The sequence below is a fragment of the Stigmatopora argus genome, chromosome 17 (assembly GCF_051989625.1).
Source record: "Stigmatopora argus isolate UIUO_Sarg chromosome 17, RoL_Sarg_1.0, whole genome shotgun sequence".
Taxonomy (NCBI): Eukaryota; Metazoa; Chordata; class Actinopteri; order Syngnathiformes; family Syngnathidae; genus Stigmatopora; species Stigmatopora argus.
The window spans coordinates 6,553,716-6,571,155 of NC_135403.1; the positions used below are offsets into that span (position 1 = coordinate 6,553,716).

The window sequence follows — 17,440 nt, forward strand, 5'->3', positions numbered from 1 at the left end:
TGAACTTCAAAGACAAGCAGCTTGAAGCATTCATGCTTTGCATCTTATTTGGTGGATTGTCAAAAAAAACAATGACAAATGTTTTTAAACGGATGCTCTATTTGGGTTTAACTGGAAAGGTTTGTGTTATGCTTGAAAAATTCCACTTTAGTATATTGAAGGATAGCTTAAATGAACAAGGCTTGTTTTATCGCATGCTCACAGCCTTTGTTTAGCTTCGAAATTCCCTCCCTTCTCCATCAACCCAATGAACCCTGCAGAAGGAATTGTCAGTGCCAGACACAACAAATTCAGCAACACTTTATTTGGCCATCCTTATCTGCCACAGTTCTTTGTAAGTAATGGTTTGACTTGGACTGGGGTCAGACTCTCAGCGCTCTTTGAAACAGAATTGGGGTGAGCTTGAGAGCAAAGGACATCGAGGTTATCTGGAACAAAAGGCAATATCAGCAGGGGTGGCAGAGACTTGGCATGGCTTTGTTGCCTCCACCCCCTTGTGGTGAAAATATGTGGTTGTACAGTTATGGGACATATATCATAAAAAATGTCCACACAATGCTAAGATAAGTCATGAAATGGTGGTAATTACACATTTTGAATGTGATGTCAAAATATTGTTCCTTTTAGTATGTTACTATTTGCTCAAAATGAGTGTTTCTTTTGGCACTGAATTCCTCACAAGGGTCACAGGGGGTCCTGGAGCTTATCCCAGGCAGCTATGGGCTGTAGTACATTATCTGATATGTCTAAATATGCATTTTATTTTTGTGTAGTACACATTTCTTGCACAGAATTATATTTCTATTCTGTTTGGTTATTGTAGGTTTGTGATTGTTAATATAATAACTATATCAAAACAAGTAACTCATGAGAAGAACATTTGACTAGACACTAGAGTCTAGTCCTACTTTTAGATTATTATAAACCACATGTGTCAAAGTGGCGGCCCGGGGGCCAAATCTGGGCCGCCGCATCATTTTGTGTGGCCCGGCAAAGTAAATCATGAGTGCAGACTATCTGTTTTAGGATCAAATTAAAATGAAGAGTATAGATGTATATTAAATTTCCTGATTTTCCCCCTTTTAAATCAATAATTGTAATTTTTTAATCATTTTTTTCTGTTTTTAGTTCAAAAATCATTTTGTAAAATCTAAAAATATTTTTAAAAAAGCTAAAGTAAACATTGTTTTAGATCTATAAAAACTGGATATTCAGGGTTTTTAATCCAGTTCTTTTAATCCATTTATAAAAAACTATCAAATATATTTAAAATGGTCCGGCCCACATGAAATCGAGTTGACGTTAATGCGACCCACGAACCAACCCGAGTCTGACACTGCGCATTTTTTTTAATGTGTAGTACACATTTCTTGCACAGAATTATATTTCTATTCTGTTTGGTTATTGTAGGTTTGTAATTGTTAAAATAATAAAAACAAGTAACACATGAGAAGAACATTTGACTAGACTCTAGTCACTAGAGTTTGTCCTACTTTTAGATTATTATACAAGTGCACAAGTTGACAGAGTACTGTCGGTGACAATTTTATGAATTCAAATAAAGAAGAATTAGAATGATCTACATTTTCAATACTGTGCAATTTTGTAAATGTTGACTCTGACTTAGTTACTGCTCTCTTTTTAATTGCCCTGGTAGGGTTACTGTATGCTTCCAGTCTTCTCAAAGGTTTTGCCAACAACAATTGTTTTCTATATACTGCATAGCAATGCCATTATCGGTAGTTTGATGCATCTAAGATGTCATAGTTTCAGTGTACGCAAATTTAAATCATGACAATACAATAACTGAGCATACCGTATCCTCAGAATGTGCAACTTGTTACATTTTGCCTCAACTTGAAAGGTTCTTCTCTTATTTCAATGTTAATAGTTGAAAATGTGATGAAGATCCAAACAATAATACAGTTGTTTGTGTGTGCTTGATTATTTTTATTTTTTAACTTAAAAAACATTTTGAAATTGTAGTATCGGGTGAGGTGGGGGCGCCATCTAGTTTGTGTTTTAGTGGCCCTGGTTGTGTACGTACTTACTAAATAACTGCGTGTACATCAGATTAACTCTAGGTGTCAGCGTTCTTTAAAATATCAACAATATACTAAAATTTTAATGTTATTACAAGACTGATATGTATATCTATTCAAATCTTTATTTTTCAAAAGTACTTAAAACAACTAGTGTTTTAAAATATTGTAATGTTTTGAATTCCCATGAAGTTTCCCTTAAAAATACATTCTCTCATTTTTATTTTATTGTGGTTTCATTAAGTAAAGATAAGAAAGTTTTGAATTATACTACAGTGCATCATTAATAGTTTGCACATTTTTGAATCATCAAATCTTTAATGAACTTGTTCAACCGACAAAAATAATAAGAGGGAAGCATATCTGATTAAGGCATCTTGCTTTCCCAGTTCTGAATGATGATGATGTTGGCCCACATCTCTTCTTAGCCCCCCGAGTGTCAACAGGCTGGCAGGGTCCTTAGTCCAACACAACAAGTGTGAAGAGGCAATTGGGCGACCATTGGTTCTGTTTGTTTTGTGATCTTTGAGCTCAAGTTGAGAATCTTCTGATGGAATCCATATGGTTAAAAACTTTTCAATGTGGCCATTGTGGATTTTGACAATTTGCAGAAAGAACTCAATCCCAATCCCTCGAGGATATCTCATACTTCTCTATTCCGCCTTTGACCACATTGTGTTGGATCACTAAGATTCTTGCAATAGTATGAGGCCTGGGGGTAACCAGTATCCGAAATGGATTGCTTATGACTTTAAAGGTCACGTTCTAGTTGGAAACAGAATTTTGGGTTTCAGTACATCTTCCTGGAACTTTATATTAGTGTGTAATTATTTGTTGGTCTTTTGTCCTTTTTTGCTTGGTTTGCCATGTATAGATATATATGTATGTCGACCGTCGGCCGAGTGTTTAGTGCGTTAGCCTCACAGTTTTGGGGTACTGGGTTTGAATCCAGGTCGGTCCACCTGTGTGGAGTTTGCATGTACCACCCGGCCCTGGATGGGTTTCCTCCAGGTACCCCAGTTTCCTCCCACATTCCAAAGACATGAATTGGCTGGTTGAACACTAAACACGAAACGTCCGAGTACCATTTAGAGTTTTTGGTACTCGGACGTTTCGTCGAAAGATGTTTGGTAGAACGGACCTTTGGTAGAACGGACGTTTGGTAGAACGGACGTTTGGTAGAACGGACGTTTGGTAGAACGGACGTTTGGTAGAACGGACGTTTGGTAGAACGGACGTTTGGTAGAACGGACGTTTGGTAGAACGGACGTTTGGTAGAACGGACGTTTGGTAGAATGGGTTCGCGAGTCCCGAGGTTTGCGTCACGAGACTTTCATTTGTTTAACCCTAACCCTATTCACGCAATGTTAAATAATAGTCATTAAATCCCTATTACCCAATGTTAAAATCTATCAACTGCATGCGAACCCGTTCTACCAAACATCCGGTCGACCAAACGTCCGGGGACCAAACGTCCGGGGACCAAACGTCTTTCGACGAAACGTCCGGTCACGCTCTAAATTGCCTCTAGGTATGAGCGTGAGCATGAATGGTTGGCTGTCTCCTCGTGCCCTGCAATTGGTTGGCCACCAACTCAGGGTGCCCCCCGCCTTGTGCCCGAAGTCCGCTGGGATAGGCGCCGGCAATCCCCACGACCCTTGTGAGGATAAAGTGGGGGGGGGGAATGAATGAATCTAACAGTGCGGCATTCATAACCAACAATGGTATAAGTCCTATATCTGCATTCTCACCCTGTTGCTACTGTGACAACGAAATTTCCCGAATACGGGATGAATAAAGTTATCCAATCCAATCTAAAAATGGGGTAAGTAATCTTTTCAAGTCCAGTCATAAAATTCAATATCTGCAAAAATATTATTTGTTTATTTATTGCCAGAATGTTTGTTGAGCTAAATTTGCCAAGATAAATCCAGACAAGAAACATGTCCACCACAGGTCCAAATTTGATTTTCAGTTTCCAACATGCATGTGTTACTTGCATACTCTTTCCTAAATGTTCAGCCAGTATGTCCTAACCAAACAAGGTCAATGGACAAAAATAGACATCTAAGATTTGGGCACGTGATTTTTTTTTTTGTTCTAAATTCTTTACGCCTAGTTTGAAGTCTGGGTTATTCGTCATAAATGAAACTAACGACAGGGCAAAATCGTGCCCCAGCCGGTAACTGGACCATTCTGAGAGATTTATAGTAGTCTCAAAAGGGCTCTAAGACATACTTGCCAACATTGTAGGAGGTTCCCAAAATATGGTTCAAGTGGCACATAGTATGTCAACACAATCATGTGAATGCAGGAACATTGCTCCACATTCAAGTGTGGAGCGTAAATACACTGTGTGGAGCATATTCCAGCCAACTATGGGCAGGAGGTAGGGTACAACCTAAACTGGATGCCAACCAATTGGAGTGTGCATATAGAGAAACATATTTTCACACAAAATCTCACCTACTGAGACTTTGGAGTGTTCAGCAACCTACCATGCATATTTTTGGGATGCAGGAAGAACCTAGCATACCTATAGAATCCCCATAAATAAAGGTGACAACGAAGATAAACTTAAATTGTTAGCTGCCTGTAAAATAAAACACATTTTTTAACCATAATGCACCATTTTCTATGAACTGCACCCAATTTACAGAAAACACGTTTGTTTTATATATAAAATGTGCAAAACTATAAGCAGGGTTCAAAGCATGGGGAAAAAAGTAATAGTTTCTAATCCAAAAATGATGTTAATAATAAATGAAGATATTCTTTGCTGACGACGGAGGAGCTCATGTGTCTATTTACTCGTATCTCAAATCAATTTTTCCCAAATAAAATAACTAAATCCAAATGAATCCGTTCCCACCCTCTGAAAAAACACGTAAAAATTGGATATTACAATGGAAAAACATGTTTTTAATTGTGCTTATTCACCACCTACACACTCAAAGTAACAAATATCTATCTAGTGGTTATGATCGGCAATAAAATGTGACAATATTTACAGTATTGTATGGAGTTCTTACCTATGAGACGGTAGCGGCTAACGACGGAGGAGAGACGTTTGGTTCCCTGCACTTTTGTGACACTACGAAACTTTAAATTTAACTTAAATGAACATCGCTTACTTTACACACACTTAAAATGAATGTAACCTTGTTGTGCTATAACCGAGGAAAAGTTGTTAATGTATTCCGCCGCGGCTTTGGAGTCGGAACAAGCTGCTCCTCCCCCTTGCCTCACAACCGAGTTTATCCCCAGTTCATTTTTTAAAGTTATCGAACCAGCCACGACTCGCTTTGAAGGTTTCTGCTGGCGTTCAAAGTATCCCCTTTCTCACCTGCTTGCTTTACATTCAAGTCCTCGCAGATTCCGCTAACTGTTTCTCTTTTATCCATATTAAAAGAATCCTCTCCCTCTCGTCATGAATATCACTGCGGATCTTGAAAAGGACCACCTAGCGGCCGCATCGTATGTTTGTATGTCAAGTTTGTCTCGTATCTCAGGGTAAACTTTTGCTCAGACTTTTCCTCGTATCTCAAATTTCTCATGTGTTGGGACACTCGTATGTCAAGGTATTACTGTATATGAGGTGCAAATGCATTGCAAAAAGTCGGAATTTTCAGGATTAAAAAAATAAAAGCAAAAATTGCAGTTCCAGTGAGCGAATAAATGAATAAAAAGCCACAATTTCCGACCATACACAAACCTGAAAGGGTTGTAAAATCGAGTAATATTTAAAGAAACAAATCGATGTTATTGGAAAGTGATCTGCTACAAAACACCATTGTCAGTGCTCATTATCGTGCAAATTAGTTGATCTCTCATTTGAGCTCAAACAGCTCTATAAGACATCCATTGTAGTTGTGCAGCATTCAATCCTGATTGTGCATATTAAAAAGCCATCAATCATTGGTTTGGCTCCGCACACTGAAAAGCTTTCCAATGCAAACCAGCCAATTCCTCGAAATCTATACTTGACTAGATTCCAGGCATTGTCAGTCTCATATTAAAGTGCAGGAAATGGTTGGACTCCCTCACACGATGCAAAGTTTTGCATTGCACTGTACTGCATTCCAACCTGAACAGATGGCAATTGAGCCCCTGGACTCACACGTGCTTGGCAAATGAATCAAACATTTCGCTGTGTTGTTTGTTTGTTTGATCGTCTGGTGACATCAGAGCCAACTTCGAGGCTAACCCAGACACATGCCTTGCAATCCCGAAGAAATAAAAAGCAGAAACATCTGCAAAATATATTAAATCATCCTTACATGTTGAGATAAACCTGCAGTTTTCCACATCATTGTCTTCAGGTACACTTAAAAATGATGCTTTTAAAAACCTGTCCCTATTTGGGTGGGGCTTTGCTTTGTCTGGAGCTGATTGAAATTCTCGCTCCATGCGATGTCTGTCATTTCACCTTCCACTGTTTCAAGGTCAAAGCTTTCACTGGACAGAATCAGACAAGGGGTCACTTAAACCTCCCGCTGTCTTCGCTTAGCCTTGTTTTCCTCGAGCTTCAGATGTTGGACTCGTAAAAAAGGTGATATTGATCCAGTAAAACCGCATCGTTCGTACATGATTCGTTCCGGGATTTCCTTATAATGAAAATAAGTTAACTGGTTCCATAATATCCTTTGTTGTATATTTCTTCCTTTTCTTTTTTTGTCATTCGAGTAGAAACTTAGGCATCACCACTGGACACAAAATTGGATTGGATTGGATTGGATAACTTTATTCATCCCGTATTCGGGAAATTTTTTTGTCACAGTAGCAAGAGGGTGAGGATGAAGGAATAGGAAAGGCATTTTAGACATAAATAGATAGGTAATAAGTAGGTCAAGAAATAAATACATGAATAAATATATAAATAAATAAGCGTGTTGCTTAGCACATATATACATACATACACATAAATGTACATGCATGCATACGGTAGGTCTTAACACTCAGCCATTTTTTGTTAAAGAGCCTGACAGCTGATGGGAGGAAGGATCTGCGGAAGCGCTCCTTCCTGCAATGAGGGTGCCGCAGTCTATTGCTAAAGGAGCTTCGGAGGGACTCCACAGACTCATGCAGGGGGTGGGAGGTGCTGTCCATGATGGACATCATCCTGGTCAGCATTCTCCGCTCTCCCACTTCCTCCACAGAGTCCAGAGGACAGCCCAGAACAGAGCTGGCCCTCCTGACCAGCTTATTCAGCCTGTTCCTGTCCCTCTCCGTGCTCCCGCATCCCCAACAGAGCACTGCATAAAACACTGTAGATACCACCACAGTGTCGTAGAAAGTCCTCAGCAGTGTCCTGCACACTCCAAAGAACCGTAGACTCCTCAGTAGGTAGAGGCGGCTCTGGCCCCTTTTGTACAGGGCATCTATGTTTGTGGACCAATCTAGTTTGTTGTTGAGGTGAACACCCAGGTACTTAAAATTCTCCACGATTTCAATGTCTGTACCCTGGATGTTCACCTGAGTGGTCTGTTGAGGATTCCTCCGAAAATCGATGATCATTTCCTTTGTCTTACTGGTGTTGATGTAGAGGTGGTTTTGCCTACACCAGTCAACAAAGGCTGTGATGACTCCCCTGTACTCCAGGTCGTTCCCGTCCGTCACTCGTCCAACAATAGCGGTGTCGTCAGAGAACTTCTGGAGGTGGCAGGTGTCTGTATTACGTTTGGAATGGGATCAAAATGGGATTGAACTATTGCTGTCAGGATAAACAATAAACATGTGAATATTACAACTGTGACGCCCAAAAACGGAATTGTATTTAAAAATAAAGTACAGTCATACCTCTACTTACGAATGCCTCTAGGTATGAAATTTTCAGTTTTCAATTTTTTTTTATATGCAAATGAGTGACTCTAGATACAAAAAATATATAAGTTACGGAATCCCCTAAAGAGTAAATGCATTTCCTTATCCGTTATTTTACTTAGAAAATATTGTCGCGGATGCATTTATTCTCACTTTAGAACATTGCTACCCTCTAGTGGGCTCTCATTTAATCGCTCTCATTCTATCTCATTAAAATGACAATAAAACATTCAGTTCAATTCAATTTGCTGTCTCACAACAACCACTATCCATTTCAAGATTCTCCCTTACTTACCTGTCCAACTCGGCTAAATGCTCCGCTTATTAATGATTGCAATTCCCCTTATTAAGCGATTAAAAACCGTACAAATGCAATGCGGCACATATTTTCACACACACACACACACATGTAGGGCACACGTAAAAGTCTAAATTGAACTCATAGCAAGCTGTGTTCTACAAGTGTGTTCGTAAGTCGCTTTCTACATTTTGTAACATAACATCTGGTTCTTGTAAAAGTGCGGTTAATGAGACTAATATATAAAAATGTGGACTTTCATAGGCTATGCCATGCTGTTCATTATTGCTATTCATGTTAAAAATGATAATAAAAGTTATATGTATGCATTTTATTGAATTGTATTCCATTTCCAATGAGTACAATTAATTCAATTTCTTTTCAATGGTTATGACCACACTCTTGGACAAATTCTCTGACCGTTTTATTTAAAAATTCAAAAGGAAAAGAAGCAGTACATTAAAAAAAATCATCAGTGCGCAAAATTTCCTGCTTTACTTCAGTCGAAGCAATGCTTACTGTTTCTGAGGTGTTCGGCAAAATATATGGATTTGTCAATATTGTGCTAGTGCTTGATTCCTATTGAACTGCAAAATGTTTCATTGTTTTGCTTATATTTACAATGCTTTCATAAAACAATACAAAAAAAATGAATACCAGTAAAATATTTTCCAATATAAAAATGAATAACTTATACATTAATTGTACTTTTTGGATATTCAAGGTAAAATGATTATGTACACATACAAAAAAACAATATTCTTGGTATTTTGGACATTTACAAACAATTAAGGTGCACTTGAGTGTTTCTCTCCAAAACAGCGTCACAAACAAGTCTATATTTCTAAAGAATCAAAACAAATGGGTATTAAATATACCAATGTACAGTATTGTATTACACATGGAATTATCAAGTACCGTATTTTCACGACTATAAGGCGCACCGCATTATAAGGCGCACCCGCAATGAATGACACATTTAAATTGTTTTCCATATATAAGGCACACTGGATTATAAGGCGGCCTGTCTATTTTGGAGAAAAAGACTTAAGTGTGCCTTATAGTCGTGAAAATACGGTAGATAACATCTCCAATATGTTGTGCTTTACAAACATTGTTTCTAAACAAAAGGCTAAAAGTGATCAATTAGGGCAGCTTTAAACTGCAAATGGAAGAAATGCATTCAGGGGAAAAACATGGAAGTGCTTGCATCATCAACATTTGTTGGCTCTTAAAGTTTCTTTGTAATCTTCATTTTAATATTGTAAAATTGAACTTTGTGAATAAGTGCACTTTTGCCAAAACCTCATAGGCCAAAAATAGATGCCAGAGGATGTGTCTGGGGTTGCTGTGTTGGCGTCTCTTTGAAGGTTATATTCCGACATTCCGACAAGAGACAGAGCACACAACATCGAGGTGTGATGCCCATATAGCACCAAAGTGAACATGCATGAGCAGCTATCATAATCTTATGACCATAATTGCTACATTGTGAATGGTAAAACGTATGGAGCACCACATGTATTTTTGAGGACCCATTCTACATATAAATTAGAAAAACAAACAGGCACGCCAAGCACCAAAAAAAGTGACATTAATTTACAATGTATGTACAAATCGTCAAAATTGTCTGCTGCCTTCAAAATGTCTTTGTGTCTTTAAATAAGCCATATATACAAAATAGGCTGGTTGTGCAAATCCTAACTCCTTTAGACATGATATGTCTCTATTGTCGAGTGGCTGGAGAGAGCCGTGTTTATTTGAACCAGTGCAGGTAGTTTGTCTTCATGGCGGGGAAGCACATGTTGTTGTTGCATGAGCCGCCATAACTGGGGGGACAGGCGGAGCAGGGGACCCCGACTTTGTAGGGAGCCTCTCCAATCCAGTTTCCCCTGAAAGACAAAACAGGAGGGAGTTGAATAGACTCTGAAAAGTGTGCTGAAATAAGTCCAGGAATGTGGAAGCACGATTTCTGTCTATCATAGAAGTATGGCTGCTCCCTATTTTCCATTTTTGGCAAATAGTTTTAGGTACTGCTATGAACACACTAAAAAAATGCAAGATTTGTGTTCAGCATACGTAATCTCATAACTCAAAATACACCGTAACTCAGTTGGATGCATTTCCAAAAATCTGACAGCCAAATTGCTGTGGTATCTGAGGCAGACTTTAGTGATGAAAAGAGCTAATACACAATGACAGGGGCAGAACTCAAAGCCAGGTCATGTTGACTCTCGCCAATTAAACAAGTACGTCATGTACATATATTTTGGACCAATGGGATTAAATAAAATTGCTCGTGAATCCAAATTGGCTTTAATTTGCCCCCGGGCTTTTTTCTTTACTTCTCAAGAGATTTAGCTGTGCGGTACCTGTTCACAGGCTTGTATTGAGGTTATCTGAAACCCGAGGGCAACATGGGTGGCATTTCACAGTGGCGCAACTGAACAACTGGATTACAGCCGTCGTCACCAGGCCAACGTCAGAGCGTTAGGTTAGAGGGTTCATTTGTGTAAATGCTATGTAACGACTTGAAACTATGAGAGCTACTTACTTAGGCGAGTAGTTGCAGACTAAATATGTCGCTCGCTTCCAAATGGAACCCCAAACGTTCATATTGTGGCATGTGTGAATGGCACAACCCACTTTGTTGGAGGTTGCCCAGACCATCTGCAAAACAGACACAACCATTGTTATTTAGTACCGTTTTATTTTCTGTTGAGTGACAATAATTCCCCCGAGAAATAAAATGTCAACAGGATAAACAGATTGACACAACATGGTTCAATTCGGAATATGGAAAAGGTCTCATGCTTAGTGTGCCCACCTGTGTATAATGAGTGCACATGGGACCGTAGCATCTGAGGGGGCAACGAGGGTTGCAGTCGCGGGGGTAAGGAAAGGAGTAATCTTTGACCTCATCGTACCATGGCTTCACAAGCTGAAGGATGGAACGATAACTGTGGAGACAATAGCATCAGAATATTAGACAAGAGTACAATAAACATGCAGAATACCAGTAAATCTGCACATCTTTCAAAGCATTTTCATGCAAGATAGCATAGAACAAGGGTGTCAGACTCGGGTTGGTTCGCGGGCCGCTTTAACGTCAACTTGATTTCACGTGGGCCGGACCATTTTAGATATATTTAGATTTTTTTTTATAAATGGATTAAAAGAACTGGATTAAAAGCCCTGAATATTCAGTTTTTTTATAGATCTAAAACAATATTTATTTTAGCTTTTTAAAATATATTTTTAGATTTTACAAAATGATTTTTGAACTAAAAACAAAGAAAAAATGGATTAAAAAATTACAATTATTGATTTAAAAGGGAGAAAATCATGAAATTTAATATATATCTATTCTCTTCATTTTAATTTGATCCTAAAACAGAAAGTCGGCACTCATGATTTACTTTCCCGGGCCACACAAAATGATGCGGCGGGCCAGATTTGGCCCCCGGGCCGCCACTTTGACACGTGGCATAGAAAATCACATTTCAGTAAGCATCAAACGTTTTTGCAACTGCTTCAACAAGGATTAGTCAATGTTTCGATCTTTAGATTGTATTTTTCGGACTACAATCCGCTCACTTTATTCTATTCTATTCTATTTCAGAACTATGTGGCTTTTATCACAAAGCAAGACCGTTGGTGCCACTACAGAAGAACAAATTAAATACTGGAAGAAGAGAAATCCAGTGTGCGACAATGAAGCTGCTAACAGCGGTTTTCCTCAAGTTTATTAATGACTACGAGAATTTTAAGAGGACTGTCGACTGCAAACTAAGCAGGCAAGGTAAAGTGGATTTTTTTCTTCTTCTTTGTAATCATAGGGAACTCTTTTCTAGTTAAACTTGTATGCCCAAACTGGGTGTGAACACACTGTTTGGCTGCCCTCACAGGTGGCTGTTTATGAATGGTGATGTTAATTTGGTTATTACAGGGATTTTTGATCAAGTAAATAATCATATAAATAACACTTAATTAAATATCTCCAATTGCAACATTTAAAAAAGTTCAACATCTTACATTTTGTTCTATTTTGGAAAAAATATATTTTGGAACATTTTTAGACACCGTCTGATGGTGTAGTAGTACATACGCCTTACTTCGGTGCGGGCTCTATTCCTGCTTGTGATTGTATACCTGTAAGTGCGAATGGTCATTTAACTCTCCGTCTGACTGACGACCAGGGTCTAGTCTACCTTTTGCCCGAAGTCTGCTGGGATAGGACCCGGCAACCCCCTTATCCCTTACGAAGATGCGCGGTTTGGATGAATTTTAGACTCTTGGGGAAGGGCTCAAAAGGTCACTCACTTTGTTTTTGTCCTTGTTGTTGAGGCAACAAACTAAATTGCTACCCTGTCATTATACTTAAAATGGAAGGATCGGAGCTTATCCCCTCTTTTTCCCCTCATAATTTTACAATTGGATCAGTAATACCTCTTAAGTTTTACTACACTACTGTATTAAATGGATTATGAAAGGTTAATATAAATTATATTGATTAAGGGGTTCTTGTAACAAAAAGTTAGACAACTCCTTAAGTAGACGTTCTGGGTTCACATAGCAATAACAAAGATTCTATTTTCCTTGGCAGTTCACCATCCAAATATTTGGGTTTTAAGTCTAGAGCACATGTGTCAAAATGGTGGCCCCGGGGCCAAATCTGGCCCGCCGCATCATTTTGTTTGGCCCGGGAAAGTAAATCATGAGTGCTGACTTTCTTTTTTAGGATCAAATTAAAATGAAGAGTATAGATGTATATTACCTTTCCTGATTTTCCCCCTTTTAAATTGATAATTGCTATTTTTTTAATCCATATTTTCTGTGTTTTTAGTTCAAAAATCATTTTGTAAAATCTAAAAATATATTAAAAAAACTAAAATAAACATTGTTTTAGATCTATGACAAACTGAATATTCAGGGATTTTCATCCAGTTCTTTTAAAGCATTTATTTTTTTAAATCTAAATATTATATCTAAAATGGTCCGGCCCACATGAAATCGAGTTGACGTTAAAGCGGCCCGCGAACCAACCGAGTCTGACACCCCTGGTCTAGAGTGATCTGTGAAACATGAAGTAGTCTATTACTAACCTACGTTATAATTACTGTAAATGTTTGTATAAAACTGCGATGGGCTGGCAATCAATTCAGGCTTTACCCTGCCTAGTGCTTGTAGTTGGCTGGGATAGCCTCCAGCACCTTTGCGACCCTTGTGAGCATAAATGAGTTCATTTGTATGAAAAGTACTTCTAAGCCTTCCTCCCCTGAGCGTCACTATTTCTCAATAAATAACACATAGCACATCATGAATGATGTTTCACATGGAAAGTTTAGAACGACTGAAGGGATGCTTCTTTGTCCTCATGGGTCAAACAAGAAAACATAGCTTTTGTTTATGTGAAGGGTCACACGAGCATTCCTTGAGCAGGCACCAGGTCACTATGCAAGGGGAAGAAAAAGGAAAGGGGCCTGCAAAGCAACGACCGTGACTGTAAGGGAGCGTCATCCCTGCTGAGAGTGCTGCAGCAGATGTCATCCAGAGGGAGTAAGACAAGGATTTGGGAGGTGAAGCTGCGCTTAGGGGTTCAAAGTTCACCTACCGTCCTGTCCTGACGGAGAGGTTCTGACCCAGAAACCGGAGGAGGTTAGACGGACCGTGTTCCCACATGCAGGCGTGGGCCCAGTTCTCAGCTGACTTGGCCAGACTATCATCCCATACCTAGACACACACATGGAGGGTGCATGGAAACAACCATTAGTCAAGTCATGTACAGTAAAATATGCACCCAAGATCCGCTCCATCTAGAAGCAATTCAGCACTCATGTGAGATAAGACATCCATCACAATGGTTACATAAGAGAGATCAAACTGGCAGCTGTCGTGGAACTCTTTGATCCAAATAAAATTTTCTTCTCAGCACTGAAGAAAAAATGGCCAGTTTCCCAATATTAAGACTTATTAGATACCCATACACTAATATGAATCATTTTATGCTTCACTTAATGCACTTAATTGCGAAGCTTTAAATCTCATTGTACTTGTACAATGACATTAAAGGCATTCATTTCAATTCACTGACTCTTTTTTAATCCAATGATATTTTAACCCCGTACAAAAATGTCAGTGAATGAGTTTAAAACCACAGGTCAGATGCAATCATATGGAGTAGTACTTGGTCATTTGAGCAGCACATGCGTCAATCTAATGCGGAATCAATGTGGAAAATATGGATAGTAATAAAAATTTAGTTTTTAATTACAATGAAGGGCAGTGGTTAGCACTTCGGCCCTACAGTTCCGGGGTCGTGGGTTCAATCCCAGGTCGGTCCCCCTGTCTGGAATTTGAATGTTCTCCCCCGGGCTTGGGTGGGTTTTCTCCGATTTCGTCCCAAATCCCAAAAACATGCAGAATAGGCTGGTTGAATACTCTAAATTGCCCCTAGGAATGGTTGTCCATCTCCCCATGCCCTGCGATTGGCTGGCCACTGATTCAAGGGGTCCTCCGCCTGGTGGCCATAGTTAGCTCCAGCACCCCCGCAGCCCACCCCGCGATCCTTGTAGGGATAAGTGGTTCAGAAAAGGAATGAATGAATTACAATAAAATAAACAATATTTTCCAAGCCAGAGGTGGTGAAAAAGTTTGACGAACAGCCAAAATTTTAAACTGAGAGTCAAAAAAACACACATTTCGTCAGAAGCAGTGTAAAAAGATCCAATCTACTCAATTAATTTAGAAAAAAATAATTTATTGTATTTAATGTGCCCTAAAAAATTGAGATTTTTTAAGAGAGAATAAAAATAAGCGACAAATGAAAAAAGGCAAAAAGCCACAGTATATACAAAATATGATAAGAAGCAAAGAGCTGTATGTTCGCCACCCCTATTATAGGCATCCTTTTAATAAGGTAATGATACTACCAAAGGATCTCTAAGAGAAATCCTGATATCACATTAAATAAATAAGCAACTTGCTCAGAGGTAACTCAATCAATATTAGTTGCTATCATTTAATAAGACAAGCAATATCATATTGTGGGTGTGGACGAAAAATTGATAAGCCACTGGTACACATAAACAAAAGTTACTCTGGATAGCAATTAGGGGGCAAAATTTTCCACTCAATTCAATTATATTGAGAATACATTACACGGTTTACGCATTTTATCAAGCATTGAGCTGCATCGGAATCTATTTGAAACTCACCATATATTCCATGTTAGACGCCGGGGGGAACACCTTGCCCCTCACTTTATTGTGGTAATCAAGAATGGCCGTCATGTCGGTCTGACTAATGTAACGCTTCCTCCTGCTTTTTGAAGAAGACGCGCCATCCATCCCTGCGTCCAGGCTGCTGAAATTGGCCGCGGTGGGCTCAGCGGGGGGCGCGGCGGGGGGCGCAGCGGTGACGGTGACAGCCAGTGCAATTGTCCCACAATTTGCGCAAAGGAAGATGAACGCCAGGAAGTCAGGCTGCATTTTGCCGATGAGAAATCCTCCGTGGAGTGAGTGAATCTGCAATCAAAGTGAATTATTGTTTTTCCGCTTAGCGCTTTTCTCTGTTGGCTCATAAAAGTTGCGCAAAGGTGGAGGTTCTTACCTTGCAACTAAATGAGAGATGGAGAGAAGAACTGAAGTTGTACTTGCGCACAGTGTCTGCTGTTCCTGACTAGTCTTCGTGAGAAGTTGCTCTCTGTGGGTTTTTATATAGTCGAGCCAGTGGTCGACTCAGGAAGTGCACGAGGAGGTAGAGGTCCACCCTCTCCTCCTCCGATAGATCACCTGGAATACATATTATACATATATTCCGTATTATATTTTTGCAAGTGTCTTACTAAGAACGTCTTTTATATATACAGAAAGGAGAATCCACTTTATATATATATATATTCATTCATTCATTCAGTCATTTATTTTCTGAACCGCTTAGCTTCGCGGGAGTGCTTGAGCCTATCCCAGCTAACTACGGGCCCCAGGCGGTGGACACCCTGAAATGGTGGCCAGCCAATCGCAGGGCACAATGAGACGGACAACCATTCACGCTCACACTCATACCTAGGGGCAATTTCGAGTGTCCAATCAGCCTCCACTGCATGCTTTGGAAATGTGGGAGGAAACTGGAGAACCGGGAGAAAACCCAAGCCCAAGCAAGCCCAGGGAAAACATACAAACTCCACACAGAGGACCAATCTGGGTTTTAAACGCAGGACCCTAGAACTGTGAGGACGATGCGCTAACACAAGGGTGTCAGACTCGGGTTGGTTCGCGGGCCGCTTTAACGTCAACTTGATTTCACGTGGGCCGGACCATTTTAGATATAATATTTAGATATTTTTTTTATAAATGGATTAAAAGAACTGGATTAAAAGCCCTGAATATTCAGTTTTTTATAGATCTAAAATGTTTATTTTAGCTTTTTTATATATTTTTAGATTTTACAAAATGATTTTTGAACTAAAAACTGAAAAAAAAGATTACAAATTTACAATTATTGATTTAAAAAGGGGAAAATCAAGAAATTTAATATACATTTATACTCTTCATTTTAATTTGATCCTAAAACAGAAAGTCGGCACTCATGATTTACTTTCCCGGGCCACACAAAGTAATGCGGCGGGCCAGATTTGGCCCCTGGGCCGCCACTTTGACACATGTGCGCTAACACATAAACACACATTATTATACATGTATGTGTGTATATATATACATATATATACATATACATATATACATATATATATATATATATATATATACATATATATATATATATATACATATATATACATATATAAACATATATATATATGTATATATGTATGTATATATATATATATATATAAAAGCACGGTTTGTTGTTTTTTGTTTGTGCTGGGGATTAAAACTAAAGCCATCACTGTAACAATGTTAATCTAGTGATTTACTGTTAATACATACATATTTAGGCTGTTTAATATATACTGTTTATTTTGTATGATATATACAGTAGGGGTGTCAAGGCTGAGCTTTACCTTTGGCATCACTACTTCCCATAATTCTTCCTTTGGCTCTCATTTCAACTGTTCGGGTGTAGTGACTTTCAAAAGTTGGATAAATCCCTGAATTGGTGACTTTTGACTTCAGTGTTTCATAGATTACACTTGTTCTTCGTGGGGCTAAGCCTGTGAGGTTTTCCAGGGCAAAATGCCGAGAGCAAGGGGGAAAGAAATAACACTTCTGTGGGTCATCATTTTCATTGGCAGCTGCTGAGCGCATTATAAAGCAAC

The 17,440-nt window shown here is 39.0% G+C and overlaps 1 protein-coding gene and 1 long non-coding RNA gene across 2 annotated transcripts in view; one reads left to right on the top strand and one right to left on the bottom strand.

Moving 5' to 3' along the window:
- Window positions 1-11,925, top strand: part of LOC144092051 (uncharacterized) — a 90,850-nt gene extending 78,925 nt beyond the window's left edge. The window contains exon 3 of the long non-coding RNA XR_013305962.1: window positions 11,786-11,925. This is a non-coding gene — a long non-coding RNA (uncharacterized LOC144092051). The remainder of the gene's footprint in view (window positions 1-11,785) is intronic.
- Window positions 9,131-15,836, bottom strand: pi15a (peptidase inhibitor 15a). The gene is made up of 6 exons (XM_077624813.1): window positions 15,775-15,836; window positions 15,381-15,689; window positions 13,778-13,896; window positions 10,991-11,123; window positions 10,718-10,833; window positions 9,131-10,055 (listed from the first exon to the last, which is right to left on the bottom strand). Exons 2-6 carry the CDS (start codon window positions 15,651-15,653, stop codon window positions 9,920-9,922), a joined length of 777 nt encoding a protein of 258 aa, XP_077480939.1. The 5' UTR covers window positions 15,654-15,689; window positions 15,775-15,836; the 3' UTR covers window positions 9,131-9,919.
- Window positions 15,837-17,440: the final 1,604 nt, after the last annotated feature.